Source organism: Saccopteryx bilineata, chromosome 5, assembly GCF_036850765.1.
Source record: "Saccopteryx bilineata isolate mSacBil1 chromosome 5, mSacBil1_pri_phased_curated, whole genome shotgun sequence".
Classification (NCBI taxonomy): domain Eukaryota; kingdom Metazoa; phylum Chordata; class Mammalia; order Chiroptera; family Emballonuridae; genus Saccopteryx; species Saccopteryx bilineata.
The window spans coordinates 247,728,777-247,745,708 of record NC_089494.1 but is presented as its reverse complement, the minus strand read 5'-3'; the positions used below and the strand labels follow the sequence as shown (position 1 = coordinate 247,745,708).

The following is a 16,932-nucleotide window of genomic DNA, read 5'->3' as shown; positions in this document are numbered from 1 at the left end:
ATGCCCTGGATTTTTTCTGAGTCTTGTTGTATAATAAAATATAAAAACTAAATATTCAGCTTAAGTTATATATGTCCCCTCTATCCTCTGGCTTTACAACTTTGCTTAATGAAATTAAGATGCACTTAAATTTTTAGCTATAATGTCAGAAATATATTGTTTTAGACTTTGTGATTTAAAAAGATGTTTGCAAAGAGCATAACTATATAAAATGGCTTTGCTTTTAATTTGGGTATTAAAATATCTTAATTTTTAAACAAATTTTTAATTTTAAAATCTGAAGAAATTTTTCTCTCTTCTTCCCCTCTTTCCTCCTTCCCTCCCTCCTGCCCTCCCTCTTGCCCAGGTTCGAATGGCTCTAAAAAAGGCTGAAAAGGAATTTGAGCTCAGAAGCAGCTGGTCTGTTCCAGATGCACTTCAGAAATGGCTTCAGTTAACACACGAAGTAGAAGTACAGTACTACAATATTAAAAGACAGAATGCTGAAATGCAGTTAGCTATTGCTAAGGACGAGGTACTCTATTATATTTCAAAACTTATAGATTTCTAGGAGGATTAACAAGTTGGAATACAAAGATATGAATAAATTTTTGTTATTGCAGATGTTTTTCTTGAACCATAACTTATTGCATAACTTCTCATAATCATAGACTGTAAAGTAAAATTACTTTATTTAGAGAGCTATTTACCTTTTAGGATGACCTTAGTGTCATTTAAAAATCATTCCTATTATCATTATCATAAATGTTTTATACAGAGGTTTTCTCCTCTAGGTTGCTGCTTTATATTTAATTCAGGTTAGTAGTTACTGGAAATTAATGTTCAAGTTTATTAAATTGTGTGAAGTAAGATTAAGTCTTAATCTGATTTGTAGCAAAAAAACCCCAGCATCTTAGTTTGCTCACTAACACCTCTGTTGCAGTAGCATATGGTGTTATTAGGTTAGTTTTAATAGCAAATTCAGGTCTTTCTGAACCACCAAAATAGAGAAATTCTTCAGAATGAGGTTTTGATTCCTTTTGTTTTGGATGGAAAACGTGTTTTTTTTCCCCCCTTTATTCTTTTCTTTGAAAAATAAAACTAATATAGCTAATAATTTTTCACTGACTTTATGATTATTAATATATTCAAAACAAAATAAACTTCATTAGTCTATATGTGTTATTTCCCAAACCTAGCCTTGTTTTTCCCTCCTTCGGTTTCTAGGCAGAGAAAATCAAGAAGAAGAGAAGCACAGTCTTCGGCACTCTGCACGTTGCACACAGCTCCTCCCTAGATGAGGTGGACCACAAAATTCTGGAAGCAAAGTAAGAATGTTATTTTAGCTATGTGTTTATTTTCACTGCATTGAAATACATAATTTATAGACAATTTATATTTTGTCATTTGATCATGTATAATCACATAATTTATACTAATTCTAAGAGTGTGTAATTTCTTCTGAAATTAGCTAATTGCCATGGTCTGTTCATATAGTTGCCTTGTTTCAGTGCCTTGTTAAAGACTATTTGCTGAAGACTACCTGAAGTAACAAGTAATTACTATATTGGCTTTTCCAGGAAATCTCTCTCTGAGTTGACAACTTGTTTACGAGAACGGCTTTTTCGCTGGCAACAGATTGAGAAGATCTGTGGCTTTCAGATAGCTCATAACTCGGGACTCCCCAGCCTGACCTCTTCCCTGTATTCTGATCACAGCTGGGTGGTGATGCCCAGAGTCTCCATTCCACCCTACCCGATTGCTGGAGGGGTCGATGACTTAGATGAAGACACCCCCCCAATAGTGTCACAGTTTCCTGGTAGGTAGCGAGTTCAAAAGAGAGTTGGTACAATTTTTAAAATAACTTTATACCATGCCATTTATGGAAGTCTTTGATGAAAATTGTTTATTCCTTATTTCCTCTTTTTGTTGTTAATTTGTGTTTACTGTTTGTGAATACTATATGAGGGATATGAGGGGCATGTGGATGTGTGTGTATAATATATCACATATGCTAAATCATTTGTATGAATGAGGGGCAGAGGTTTGACAGTCCTTCAAATGGCAGCTTAATCTATATTAGAAAGTGAAAATAGAGGAAGATCTTAGAAACCTGAGTTCCAGTCCTGACTCTGCCACTTTCTAACCAGCTGTGTGACTGGGAGCTAGTCTGTCATTATTTATTTATTTATTTATATTTATTTAGAGGAGGGGAGGCAGAGAGACAGACTTCCTCAGGTGCCCCAGCTGGGATCCACCTGGCAAGTCCATTAGGGGGCAATGCTGTGCTCATCTGGTGTGTTGCTCCATTGCTCAGCAACCAAGCTCTTCTTAGTGCCTGAGGCGGAGGCCATGGAGCCCTTCTCAGTGCCTGGAGCCAACTTGCTCCTATTGATCCATGGCTGCAGGAGGGGAAGAGAGAGAAGTGAGAGGGGGAAGAGTGGAGAAGCAGATGGGTGCTTCTTTTGTGTGCCCTGAATGGGAATCGAACCTGGGACATCCACATGCTGGGCCAAATGCTCTACCACTATGTCAACATGCTGTGGCCTGTGATTTATTTTAAATTGAGTTGACATCCAGGAGGCATCTATTTTAGTATTTTGTTTTGCTTTTCCAATTCTGTCCTTTTATTGAAAGCATTAACTCACGAAGCACCAAATCAATTTATCATTATATAAAATTAAACTGTGTTTATGTTTAGATAAACAAATCTTGTATATATTTTTTGTTTCTAAAAAGTGGAGCTCCTCCCAAAGTGGTTTAACATGTAGTTTCTTTGTTGTGCTCTATTCTTTGAAAACTTTCAGATGGTAAAGAATACATTTTGGTAGGGAATTAAAATTTAAATATTTTTATTTTATTAATAAATTTTAGAATTTATTAATAAATACTTGGACTTTTGCAAAGTTAGAGAGCAATTGATTTTAAAATGGTATATTTCATGTATTAGAAATCATTCAAAAAAGTCTATTCTTATTATTGCCTGATTCATTTTCCCAACCTTTCTGACCTTCTTGAAACAGTGTAGATAGAATGGAGTTCAACGAATGGAGAGCAGTTTATCATTGATTGGTTGAAGACTTACATGGAAATTTTAGTCTTTGAGACAAATCATGATATATGAGCATTTTCTAATTTCATTTTTTCTATTCAGTTACAGATTTAGTGAAGTTATGACTTAGGGTTCTAATTTTTAAAACAATTTTAAAGTTGCATTCCTCAGAAGAGAAAATTATGCATATCAGAAGTGTGCGTGAAGATGTATTCTATTCCTTAAATGAACTAGATTTTTTTCTTTGCCTTTTGTTTCTTAAAGTACATTTTCTGGGGAATAGGTATTTATATGCACATTAAAATATTTAACATTAAATGTGGATAATCAAATTTTTAATGTTTCTGCTATAGAAATTTGAACTTTTAAATATGATAAAAGTACAAGAATTGATTTTAAATTTAATATAATGTCTTAGAAATGCTTTCATCAAATTTATTATCTCTGAAAAATAACTCATGCCAAAGATTACACTTGAGAGCTCTGCCTCCACCCAGTGGTACATCAGAGATACTCCACTGCTTAGTTATAAAAGCATAATTTCTGGACCTGACAAGTAAGAAATTCTTGGCTGTAGGATGAGTATCTAGGCAAGGATGAAAGCTCTTCATTGTATACCCTTCTGAGCAGTTTTGTGCCATAGGTATATAAATTGTATAAGTGTGAAACAATTACAAGAAACATACCTGTGGTATGTTAAAAGCAAAGTAAGATGGTAAAACTAGACATACATAGCATAATATCATCTATGTTTAATTATTTGTAAGGAAAAAAAGACAGAAGACACTATCCAAAGTTAGCCCTGTGTGGGTAGGAGAACAGATGAGTTTGTTTTCCTTTATTTTTTTATTTTCCAAGTTGAGAGGAGGGGAGATAGAGAGACAGACTCCCACATGTGCCCCGACTGGGATCCACCCAGCAACCACTGTCTGGGGCTGATGCTCTACCCATCTGGGGCCATGCTTGCAATTGAGCTATTGTTAGGGCCTGGGAGGCTCCACCGAGCCATCCTCAGCACCCGGGACCAATGTGCTTGAAGTCTAGTCATGGCTGCAGAAGGGGGGAGAGAGAGAGCAAGAGAGGGAGGAGGGGGGAGGGGTAGAGAAGCAGATGGTTGCCTCTCTTATGTGCGCTGACCAGGAATCAAACCCAGCACATCCACACACAGGGCCAACACTCTGCCGCTGAGCCAACCAGCCAGGACAAAGTATTTTCATTTTATATAATTTGTTTAGAAGAAGGCTTGTATAGTATTGAGGGAGGTAGTCAAAAATTCTGGAAGTTTGTCTTTTAATTTTACTTCATTTTCACCTCTCCAGTCTATCACACTTTATCAGTGGCGTTTTCTGTTTGAGTCATTCATTGATTCATTCATTTAAAACTTACCGTGATCTTACTCTTTGCCCAGCACTAGGCTAGTTGTTGTGACGTACTGTTGAATACAATATACAATTATTGCCATCGTGTAACTAACGGTCTAATGGAGGACAGACAAGAGCATTGCATAGAGATCAGCTATGTGATGGGGAAATATACTGTGATAGTGTCATGTGAGTACAAGAGCCCAAACAATTTGGAATTGTTGGGAAACTTCCTGGAGCAACTGCCATTTAAACAAAGACCTGAAATGGGAGGTCAAGGGAGAGATGGGGAAAGGAGGCAGAGAGGCAAGAGAGAGAATATTATACTTCTAGGAGCTGAGAGAGGTAGAAACACTGTTTCTAGTGTTCCTGTGACAGAGAAGGGGGACACTCGTTCCAACAGAGAGACCAGATCAATCAAACAGTCCCATGTTAAGGAGTTGACTTTATTGTACCCTAAAAGAAATGGGGAGCCACTTAAGGGTTTCTAGCAATAAAATGTCATATTTATCTTCCATTTTCAAGTGATCATGCAGGCTGCAGTATGGAAATAAAACCGGAGGAGGAAAAACAGTTATTAGGCTTGTACAGTAGTCCAGCATGATGCCGGGGCAGTGGGGATATAGGGAAGTGGACGGATTTGAAAAATATCAAGGAGGTGGAATTGGAACTACTTTGTTGGGTTTTTTTTTGTTTTGTATTTTTGTATTTTTCCAAAGTTAGCGGGGAGGCAAACAGACTCCCGCATGTGCCCCACTGGCATCCACCTGGCATGCCCACTAGGGGGCGATGCTTGGCCCCTCTGGGGTGTGGCTCCACTGCCATCGGAGCTATTTTAGTGCCTGAGGCAGAAGCCATGGAGCCATCCTTAGCGCCTGGGCCAGCTTTGCTCCAGTGGAGCCTTGTCTGCAGGAGGAGAAGAGAGAGACAGAGAAGAAGGAGAGAGGGAAGGGTGGAGAAGCTTGTTCTATGTGCCCTGACCGGGAATTTAACCTGGGACTTCCACACGTGGGGCCGACACTCTACTGCTGAGCCAACTGGCCAGGGCAGAATTGGAACTACTTTATGATGAACTAGGTATGGATTATGATGGAGGAAGAAGAGTCAAGAATGTCAGTGTTTCCAACTTAGAGAACTGTGTGAGTGGTGGTGTTATTTAACAGGATAAAGAACACAGGATAGTGGGTTTGAGGAGGAAAATGTTGAATTCAGTTTGAGTATCTGTGGGGCATGCAGATGCTTAGTAAATAGTTGGATGTAAGGTTCTGAAGTTTAGGAAAAAGATTAAAGCTGGAGTTACAGATTTGGACTTGCATACACTGCAAATAATAAAACTACTTGAAGTTAAAACAAGTTGCACTATCTCAAGAGGTATCCATTGAAAATCCAAGATGAATACAATGTATATGATCTCACCTATATGTGGAATCTAATGAATAAATTAAATTAATAGACAAAATAGTTACAGAGACATGGATACATGGAACAGGGTGACAGCTGTCAGAGGGGGGTTGTGGGACTGGGTGATAGAAGGTGATGGGGTTAAGGTCGTTGGGATATATATATATATATTTGTAAACTATGTAGACACAGACAACAGTATGATGATAGCAAGAGGGAGGGGGTAGTGGGGGCAGAGATGAGCACTGGTGAGGGGAATGGGAATGAAAAAGACTTTGCTTAGGGTGATGGGCACACGAAGCAGTGTGCAGATGGTGTTTTATTGAGTTTCACACCTGAACCTGTAACCCAATAAATTCAATTTAAAAATAATAATGAAGAAAAAAAAAATGAGAGAATTTAGCTACATTAATTTTCTATAATAAAATATCTGAATGCCATAAAAAAACAAGGAAAATTTAGCAAAGTACAGATTTCTCTCTTTCCTTTTTTTCTTTTTCTTTTCTTTTTTCTTTTCTATTACTCAGAGGAAGAGAGGCAGACAGACTCCTGCATGTGCTCCAACTGGGAACTCCCCGGCATGCCCACTAGGGGGCGATGCTCTGCCCATGTGGGGCTTTGCTCCATTACTCAGCAACCAAGCTCTTAGCACCTGAGGCAGAAGCCATGGAGCTATTCTCAGCACCTGAGGCCAACTCGCTCCAAGCCATGGCTATAGGAGGGGTAGAGAAAGAGAGAGGCGAGAAGGGGAGGGGTGGAGAAGCAGATGGGCACTTGTCCTGTGTGCCCTGACCAGGAATTGAACCTGGGAGATCCACACACGGGGCTGACGCTCTACCAGTGAACCGACCGGCCAGGGCCTAGATTTCTTTTAAATATGCTATATTGATTTTTAAATTTAAGCATTTGCTATCTTGGGTAAATTTTTTAATCTCTTTGAATAGTAATGTCAAATATTATATTAAAGCCTCATTTGTGTTCATTGCCTTTTTTGTGTGTGTGATGGAGACAGAGTCAGAGAGGGACAGATAGGGAGGGAGACGAGAAACATCAATTCTTTGTTGCAGCACCTTAGTTGTTCATTGATTGCTTTCTCATATGTGCCTTGATGGGGGCTAGGGTGAGCTACAGCAGACTGAGTGACCCCTTGCTTGAGCCAGCAACCTTGGGCTCAAGCTGGTGAGCCTTGCTCAAACCAGATGAGCCTGTGCTCAAGCTGGTGACCTTGGGGTCTCGAACCTGGGTCCTCTGTGTCTCAGTCCAACGCTCTCTTCACTGCGCCACCGCCTGGTCAGGCCATTGCCTTTTATTTTAAGGCCTGTTTTCATTTTTGTTACATTTTATTTTTTTATTTCTTAAATTTCCAGAGGATCAGTGAAGATGTTGGAGGATGGTAATAATGGTGCAGTTGCTTACTTAAGTAAAGGTAGATTAAATGGTTACATGCTAGTAATAGCACAAAGGAGCGCTGGATTTTATGAGCCTCTGATTTGTCTGTGTTTGGTTTGCAGGGACCATGGCGAAATCTGCCGGGTCGCTGGCCCGGAGCAGCAGCCTGTGCCGCTCTCGCCGCAGCATCGGGCCGTCCTCGCCGCAGTCCCAGCGCGCTCAGCTCCCTGCGCACACGGCGCTCCCGCACCCGGCGCACCCGCGGCACGCCCACCTCCCCCAGCACCCCCAGCACTCGCTGGCCTCTCCCGATCCCGATATCCTCTCGGTGTCCAGTTGCCCTGCGCTCTACCGAAGTGAAGAGGAGGAGGAGGCCATTTACTTTTCTGCTGAAAAGCAATGGTATTGGCACTGAATGAACAGGGGGAGTGGGGGTTGGGAGGGGGCTGGGTAGGAGGTTGTGTGGTCTTAGTTCTTTATTGCTGCATAAGAAGTTACCACGGACTTAGTGGTTCCAAACAACACCAGTCTTGAGCTCACAGTTCTCCGTGCGGTAGTCCCAGCTGGGTGTGGCTGGGTTTTCTGCCCAGGGTCTGACGAGGCTAAAATCAGTGTATTGGCTGAGCTTTGCTCCCACCTACAGCTTTGGGGCTCCTCAAAGCTCAGTTAGTTGTGTGAGAATTCAGTCCCTGGGGCTGTAGCTCCGAGGCCCAGGTTCGCATGCATGCTCTCCGCCAGGGCTGCTCGCGGTGCCTAGAGGCGGCTGCCCTTTCAAACAGCGCGACAGACCGGGGCCCTTCGTTGGACTCTTGGCTTTGAATCTTGGACTTCTTCTATCACTGATCTCTAGGTCCAGATTTAAAAGATAGTCTGACCTGGATAGTCTCTCTACATTAAGGTAGACTGGTTTGTGGCCTTAGTTACATCTGCAGAATCTCCTATATTAGTGTGAATTCAGACACTGAGAGAAGATGACTGTACTGGGCTGGGAATTTGGGGACTGTCATAGAAGTCTGCCCAGTACAAACATAGGTTGATATTTTGAGGTACAACTTTTAGACGAGGCCATAGCACACAGTTTACTCAAGTCTCTAAATGTAAACTTATGAACAGTTTTATATGCAAACTATAAAGGCATGAGCTTAAATATACTTGAGCACAAGGAAACATTAAATATGACTGAGTTTTTAAAATATTTGTCACTTAATGATTTAAAATATTTGTCACTTAATGATTTATTGGTATAGGCTAGTACTTGGTATTATATCAGATGCCAAAGGTTTAGGAACATGTAGGGCACTAAAGGAGGAATTTATGTTCATCACAGTTGTTTTCTGTAGTGGCAGGTCCTCCGGTCCGGTGTAAGGAGCCCAGTGCTCCGTGCACCCTGTTGTTGTGGAGGTCTCCCTTTCTAAACCTCTGACCTCCTGCGAAGCAGTGTGGTGTCGACAGAAACTCTCACTGGTGTTAGTTTCTGCTGGTGCTACTAGGCCATGCAGCCCCGAAGTCATACTGTCCTCAGAGAAACAAAACCAGATGAGGTGGACTGGCTGCCTTCCATGGCCCTCCACAGCTCTCTGTCATGTGATTCTGTTTCTATTTATTTTTAATTTTTAGGGAGAGAGAGACAGGTGAGAAGCATCAACTCGTAGTTGCGGCACATTAGTTGTTCATTGATTGTTTCTCATACGCGCCTTGATTGGGGATCTCCCACTGAGCCAGTGACTCCTTGCTCAAGCCAGAGACGCTGAGCTCAAGCTGATGAGCCTGCACTCAAGCCGGTGACTTTGGGGTCTCGAACCTGGGTCCTCAGCATCCCAGGTTGACGCTCTATCCACTGTACCACCACCAGTCAGGCCGTCATATGATTCTTTAGTGTCATCAAATAATTATTTTTGGCCCTGGCCCGTTGGCTCAGCGGTAGAGCGTCGGCCTGGTGTGCAGGAGTCCCGGGTTCGATTCCCGGCCAGGGCACACAGGAGAGGCGCCCATTTGCTTCTCCACCCCTCCCCCTTTCCTTCCTCTCTGTCTCTCTCTTCCCCTCCCGCAGTGATGCTCCATTGGAGCAAAGATGGCCCCAGCGCTGGGGATGGCTCTGTGGCCTCTGCCTCAGGCGCTAGAGTGGCTCTGGACACAACAGAGCGACGCCCCAGATGGGCAAAGCATCGCCCCCTGGTGGGCATGCCGGGTGGATCCCGGTCGGGCGCATGCGGTAGTCTGTCTGACTGCCTCCCCGTTTCCAGCTTTGGAAAAATGAAAAAAAAAATTATTTTCACACACATTTGTTTTATCTACTAGTGAAAGTAAATCTTACCATTAGCCAGTGATCATTATCGCATATTCCCGAGGAGACAGTCCACATTTTGTATTCTCGTTGCGGTTGGAGAATTTGATGCAGCTTTGCTTGGTTAGTACTTTATGATTAGCTGTTTTGTATTACCTTTGCAGTATAACTACAGTCACCAGCTAGGTGGCTTTACTGACAAAACAAATTCTGTGTGGCTTATGGAAATTGGAAAACTCTAGAGCTATGCCTTCCAGTAGAATTTATTGAGTTGATGGAAGTTTTCAGGTCTTATTTCAAATAGCAACATCAAAAATTCACAGCTAGCTCAGAAATATGAGAAGAATTTGGAATCAGAAAACTTTTCCTTCTCTGTATGTTTAGTCTTTAAGCACTGAACCACCAGAACCCTTAAAAAATATAATAACATTTACTGCTTCCTGATCTTTCATGTTCTGTGCATTATGCATATTAATGCTCATTTAAACCTCACCTTGAGTTATCTTGTTATATTGTACATGCATTAAGCTTACATGACTCAACTACACGTCACTGTAGGGAAAAAATAAATAGAAAAATAACATAAATGGTACACATAATTAACTTCAACATTCCAAAGAACATATGCTCTAGAAATGTGGAAGATTTTAAGGTGGACTGTACCTACTCTCCAGATCGGAGTACTTAGTGGAAGACACAGCACTTTAGATTATTTGTCTTGGAATTAGAATTGTTGGAGAGTAATCTGATTCTCTTTTACAGGAAAATTGAGACCTGGTTAAACTAAGTGATTTGACCAAGATTGTACAGCTGATTGATGGGAGGGCCAGGACAGTATTCCTAATGTAGATCGGTATTTCTTTCACACATTATTTAGACCTTTGGGACTCGTTTTTTGAAATATATCTTACCTACCTTAGAATTTCACACAGAGTAGCCAATCATGTAGCAGAATAGAAAGTAAATTAATAAAATAGTAACTAAATCAGCCCCTGGCTCTGGAGGCTGAGGGGGACTAAATCAAACCCAACTTCGTCAAATCCTAGCATACTCCTCAATTGCCCACATAGGATGAATGACCTCCATTCTAACATTTAACCCAACTATAACACTGCTAAACCTCCTCCTATATATCCTAATAACAACCACAACATTTATACTCTTCATAACAGCTTCAGCAACAACAACCTTATCCCTCTCCCAGTTTCAGGCAGCAGTGATATGCGCCGTTCAGTTAATGGACATGCACTCCAGAAAGAACCCTAGCAGAAAGGCCCGACCTACAGTGGAATTTTCAGTCATTTTTTCCTTTCTGAGCTGCCTCTTGCCCTCTGTTAGCACTACCCATTATCAGATTGTAAAAGCATGTGAAAATTATGCAGTATGGGTATTATAGGAAAACATTTTTAAGTGTTTATTTTCCCAAGGGATTTTGTACCTTCTGAGAACCTGTAATGTAATAAAGACAGTCTTCACTGACATATGTGAGTACAGTACAAAGAAATGACTTAGTGTATTCAGAAATCTAATATATATCTAAAATATGGCATTAACATAGATATGTTAATGTGCATATCAAAAGTAATAAATACGCATATCAACACGACTAATTATAGTAATCCTAGGTCATCCAAGGTGAGAGCTCATTTAGTTTCATTCATTCTATAAATACGAGTTTAGTCTTCTGTGTGCCATGCACTTACTAATGAGCTGCCAAGACAAGTGAGACAAGGTCCTGTCCTAGTTCTAGCTGGTAGATTGGGATCATATGTGTTCTTGCATTTCTAGTCTGTCTTCAGCTCTCCTCTGTCTCCCACCTGACTTTTTTTTCCTGTTATTTTTACCTTGACTGTATTTTGAAATTTTTTAATCACTTTTTTCATAGAGTGAACAATATTTGTGTCAGGCATGGTACCTACAAAAAATGAGTAAGACATGATCCCTGTTTTTCAAGACACTCTCTCCCTCCCTCCCTTTTTCCTTTCCTTTCTTCCTTTCATTCATTTGTCAAATATTTATTGAATACCCACTGTGAGCTTGCCATTATTCCAGTGCAGAGATACACAAGTTAATAAGACTCCTTGTCTTTATTAAGTTTCCTTTCTTTTGGGGAAGCTGACTGTGAGCAAGTTAATATAAAGTATTTTAGATAGTGGTAAGTTCCAGGATGCTAAACAAAGACAGGTAAAAGGAAAATAGGGTGGTTATGGGTGGCATCAGCAACCTGGATGGCATGGAGAAGGAAGCCACGTGGAGGAAATGGCAGGTGTCCTCTGGGGTCACAAGATTTGCACATGGGACAGACAAGGAGGAGACTGTGGTAGAATGAGGAGACACGGTAGGGTGTGCAACTGCAGAGACAGCCGTGGCCATGGTCATACAGGGCTTGTGACTTGGGCACGGACTGTGGGTTTTAGTCTGAGGGTGGGAGGGAGCACTAGAAAGTGCCGAGCAAGGGAGTGAGGTGTCTGGTTGAGTTTTAAAAACCACTTTAAAGGCTGTGTGGAGACATATCTAAGAAGGAGGAACAGAACAGAAGCAGGGAGAGCAGTTTAGGATGCTACTGCAATGACTGAGGCGACTTCCTGGTGCCCGGGGAGAGGGATGGTACTGGTGGGGCGTAGGAAGTGAGGTTCGGGGTACAGTTTGCGAGTGGCTAGTAGCACTAACTGGGTTGGGTTTGGGAACTTTATTTTTTTCACTGCTCTTTATTTCTCTTCTCTTCACTGTAGAGAAGGGGGGGTCACAGAGGAATAAGCCTGGGAGAATTTACTGAATGCCTGCTTTCTAAGAAATAGCTTTATTTCATTGCCTTCCACCTCCCGTCCACTGGCCCCCCCATTGTTCCTCAATTTCCTTCCCCATTTTTCACTTAGTATATTTCTTTTCTTAGCAAGGTATATGTCATCAACTTAATGACTGAAAAATTAAAGGCAGAAGCAGTCACTAAAATTAATCTTTTCAAATATATGGTGTCAACTATGTGACTTAGGAAGAGAAAATACTAAAACAAAAAAATAGCTGAAACAATAGAAAAATCGGTAAAATTAAAACATTTCGTTTCTCTGACAAAGAAGGTATGACTTAAGTTTAATGTTTCTTAGATTGGTAGATTGTATTCTTATAGTTTGTGTTAAAAATGAAACATTGAATTTTGATAAGTTATATTATTTAAACTGGTAATTTTCTAATTTTGCTGAAATGTGTTTAAGTTTTAGCACTTACCCCATTTGCAGTCTGAGAGATGAAATTATGAAAGTTGTTATAGTTACTATAGTACAGTATTCTGCTGATACACTTCACTATAGTGTATAGTATTCTGCTGATACACTTCACATACTGATTTAAAGTTTTGCCTTTGGCTCTATCTCATCCAGGGAAGTACCAGACACAGCTTCAGAATGTGACTCCTTAAATTCTTCCATTGGAAGGAAACAGTCTCCTCCTTCAAGCCTTGAGATATACCAAACATTGTCTCCTCGGAAGATATCAAAAGATGAGCTCTCTCTAGAGGATTCGTCCAGAGGGGACTCGCCCATAACGGCAGATCTGTCTCGGGGCTCCCCTGATTGTGTGGGTCTGACAGAGACCAAGAGCATGATCTTCAGCCCCGCGAGCAAGGTGTACAACGGCATCCTGGAGAAGTCCTGCAGCATGAACCAGCTCTCCAGCGGCATCCCGGTGGCCAAGGCTCGCCACACGTGCTCTTCCTCAGGTGGCAGCAGCAGTAAACCAGCTCAGGAAGCCCCCATTGTTGCCAGGATAAGCAGCATCCCCCATGACCTTTGTCGGAATGGAGAGAAAAGCAAAAAGCCATCAAAAATCAAAAGCTTTTTTAAGAAGAAAGCTAAGTGAACTGGCTGACTTGATGGGATTCCATCCGGGTGGCACCTTTAAACTCTTCTCTCCCACCCTCCACTACCCGTTTGTGTTCTGATGTTAGGAATGTAACTCCACTGGGGCTTTCCAGACTGGAGGCCAGAGTGCGATGTCCTTAGGGCACCTGTCTGCTGTCTGCTCATTTGAATGACTGTAATCAATTCGTCAAGCCACTTATTACTGAAAAATTGTTAGGAGACAAGACAGTTTACAGTCATTTCTGCCTATTTATTTCTGCTTTGTTATTAGTGATGTATATACACCATTTGTTGAAAGCCACCGTGGACTGACAAGCTTTAATGGACTAGTAAGCCAGCATGGGCTTGCAAACATTTTTTGTTTACCAGAGCATCTTCGTATCTTTCCACAGAGCTATTGACATCCGGGACTATGTAACTTAAAGAAATAAAACTAATTGCACTACTGTTTTCCAGACTGGAAAAAAAAATCTCTGCAAGTGAAACTGTATAAAGTTTATAAATGACTGTGGATAGGGGACTGTTTTCACTTTTAGATCAAATGGGTTTTTAAGTAGAACCTTGGGTTTCTAATGACTTGATTTCTGGAAATGAAAACCCATGCTTTTATTATGGGGAGCTTCTTTAAACGCATTTACTATTGTCAAGTTTCAAGTCCTGCTGTAAAAATCATGTTGTTTTGTTTTCCCAGGGCTTTCACTGTGATTTACTGCATTGCAGGCTGTATGATAAAACATAGATCATTTAGAGAGAAGGCTCTTTATTCCTTACGCAAGTGGAAGAGTTAAAACTTGATCAAAGGACTTAAAACATTCACAAGCTTAAACTGAGGTGGGGGGGTGTGGGGATTCAGACATTTGTTTACAGACTTTGAATAAACTGCAAAGGATTTATGGTTTGTGAAAAATTTGTACTGTGGAAAAGATAATAAATCGGAGACATCATTGTGTGGGACTGTGCTGATTTTTGTTGATCGTTCTCCACTAAGAGCACTACATGTTTTCTGGAGAGCTGTGTAAGCTACCTTGTTGCTTAATTGCAATGTAAGAAAGAGCGATGTTTTGGAAGTAAGTTGTCAACAAATTTCTTTCTATTTTATATTGTTTGTCATATTTTTATGGAGTTTGAAATGTTTAAATGTTCTAATATCCAGATTAACAAATATAAATTTATGGTGCATTTAGAATGTGTTGTATTAATTTGTAAAGTACGGGGTTCGTTAATCTTATAGGTTATTGTAAGGGTAGTTATCACTGCGACGATTGTCACATAGAGCAAGCAAATACATTAACATCTGGGGAGTTTCTGCTTACACCAGTTCTTCTAAAAATTCAATCATAAATGACCTAGGGGTGTTACAACGCAGATGGAATTTTGGGAGAATAGCAGATACATATTAGCTAGAATGGTTTTTCAGCATTATGGCTAAAATACATAATGTCCAACCGAGTTCTGTTTAGATGAAAACGCTAGTTGATAAACAGGACATGTATTTGAAATTTGCTCCAAAGAAATACTCTAAGAGTATGAATGGTTTCCTGTAAATTGTGTTTATTCTTTTCGGTACTGTTGTTAAAAACTGTTCATGTCTTGAATGATACTTATATACAGGGACATTTATATCTTTAACAGTGCTGTGAAGTCAAAAGTCGATGCGTGAGATGCACATCGTGTGTGGGGCTAGTGAGTAGGGAGCGTCTGAAAGGCAGGGTTGGGAAACATGCTGAGGCTGTTGATGGAGGGAAAGCCTTGCGTGAAGACTTGAAAAGCCTTGTTGGAAAGCTGCTTTAGCGGGGAGGGAATACCTTGTCCTTTTTTCTCCTTACAACCAGACAGGAGTTCTTCCCTTTGAAAACTGCAGAAGGGAGGAGGTCACTTACAGTTTGCTGGGTAGGAAGGGTCAAGGCTGCTGGAGGTGGAGTGCAGCTGTGAGAGGGGGTGTCTCTGAGTGCTCCCAGCAGGCCCTGCTGCTTGTTTAAGGTCGGAAGGGAAGTCTGGATCAGAACCACCTGGGCACTGGACCTGTGCTGGGCGTGGAGAGGCTGGCCTAGGTGCAGGCGCCATCTTACACCTCACACATGGATAGAGTCAGCCAAGGGATACTTACCGCTTTGTGTTTCTTGTCATACTCACTTTGTATTAGTACAAAGTGCTCTATTTCCAAATTCAGCAAAATAATTGTTTTGGAAGCCACAATAATTTCTGTATTACATCATTTACACTGGAAAAGTTGGGCATTAATATAAATTTTTTAAATGACCCATTTGCTACCTTATTTTAACCTTATAAAACCAGGGTGTTCTGATTTTTGAAGCAAATATCTTACTGTAAAAAGCAACTCATGACAGAAAAATAGAAGGAAGAAAAACAACTAGGAGGTCAAATTCTGCCCAAATAATTGCTTTTAATATTTTGGTATGTTTTCTGCTAGATCGTTTTCTATGTATTGATACTATCTATATTTAATTTCCTATCATTCTCCATTTAATAGAAGCATTTCTCCAATATCAGGAAGTATTTTTCATTTTAATGATTATAATATGCCCCTGTATGGATTAATGATAATCTCTTTAATCATCCTTTTATTATTAATCATTAGCCTGTTTCCAAATTTCTGATATGTGGACTAGTTACATTTAAGATTTGTTGATTACTCCATGTGCCAGGCACTGTTTTAAACTCATTAGTACACACTCTCATTTAATATTTATACCTTGTAAGGTAGGCACTTTTTTTTTCTTTGATTTTTAGAATCACCATTTTACTAATGAGGAAACTGAGCCCAGAGAAGTAGTGATTTATTGAAGGTCCCATAACCAGTAAGTGGTAGAATGATGTTAGAACGTATGCTCTAAGTCAGTGGTCCCCAACCCCTGGGCCGCGGACCGGTACTGGTCCGTGGGCCATTTGGTACCGGTCCGCAGAGAAAGAATAAATAACTTACATTATTTCCATTTTATTTATATTTAAGTCTGAACGATGTTTTATTTTTAAAAAATGACCAGATTCCCTCTGTTACATTCGTCTAAGACTCACTCTTGACGCTTGTTTCGGTCACATGATACATTTATCCATCCCTCCCTAAAGGCCGGTCTGTGAAAATATTTTCTTACATTAAACCGGTCCGTGGCCCAAAAAAGGTTGGGAACCACTGCTCTAAGTTATATCACGTAAATTCTAATCAACATTTTGAATCCTTAGAATATATACAGTGTGTCCGTAAAGTCATGGTGCACTTTTGACCGATCACAGGAAAGCAACAAAAGGCGATAGAAATATGAAATCTGCACCAAATAAAAGGAAAACTCTCCCAGTTTCATACCTATTCAGTGCAGTTCGATGTGAGCTCACGCACAGATTTTTTAGGGCTCCTTAGGTAGCTATCCCGTATAGCCTCTACAGACTCGTCACTGACTGATGGCCTACCAGAACAAGGTTTCTCCACCAAACTGCCGGTTTCCTTCAACTGCTTATCCCACCGAGTAATGTTATTCCTATGTGCTGGCGCTTCATTATAAACGCGCCGATATTCACGTTGCACTTTGGTCATGGATTCGAATTTAGCAAGCCACAGAACACACTGAACTTTCCTCTGTACCGTCCACATCT

General features: G+C 40.8%; 1 protein-coding gene across 1 annotated transcript in view; it reads left to right on the top strand.

The window, feature by feature from the left end:
- Nucleotides 1–14,272, top strand: part of STIM2 (stromal interaction molecule 2) — a 165,419-nt gene extending 151,147 nt beyond the window's left edge. Inside the window, exons 8-12 of the mRNA XM_066280375.1 lie at nt 347–514; nt 1,207–1,307; nt 1,560–1,798; nt 7,305–7,584; nt 12,844–14,272. Coding sequence (XP_066136472.1) covers nt 347–514; nt 1,207–1,307; nt 1,560–1,798; nt 7,305–7,584; nt 12,844–13,321 — 1,266 coding nt within the window. The 3' untranslated portion in view covers nt 13,322–14,272. The remainder of the gene's footprint in view (nt 1–346; nt 515–1,206; nt 1,308–1,559; nt 1,799–7,304; nt 7,585–12,843) is intronic.
- The last annotated feature ends 2,660 nt before the right edge of the window (nt 14,273–16,932 follow it).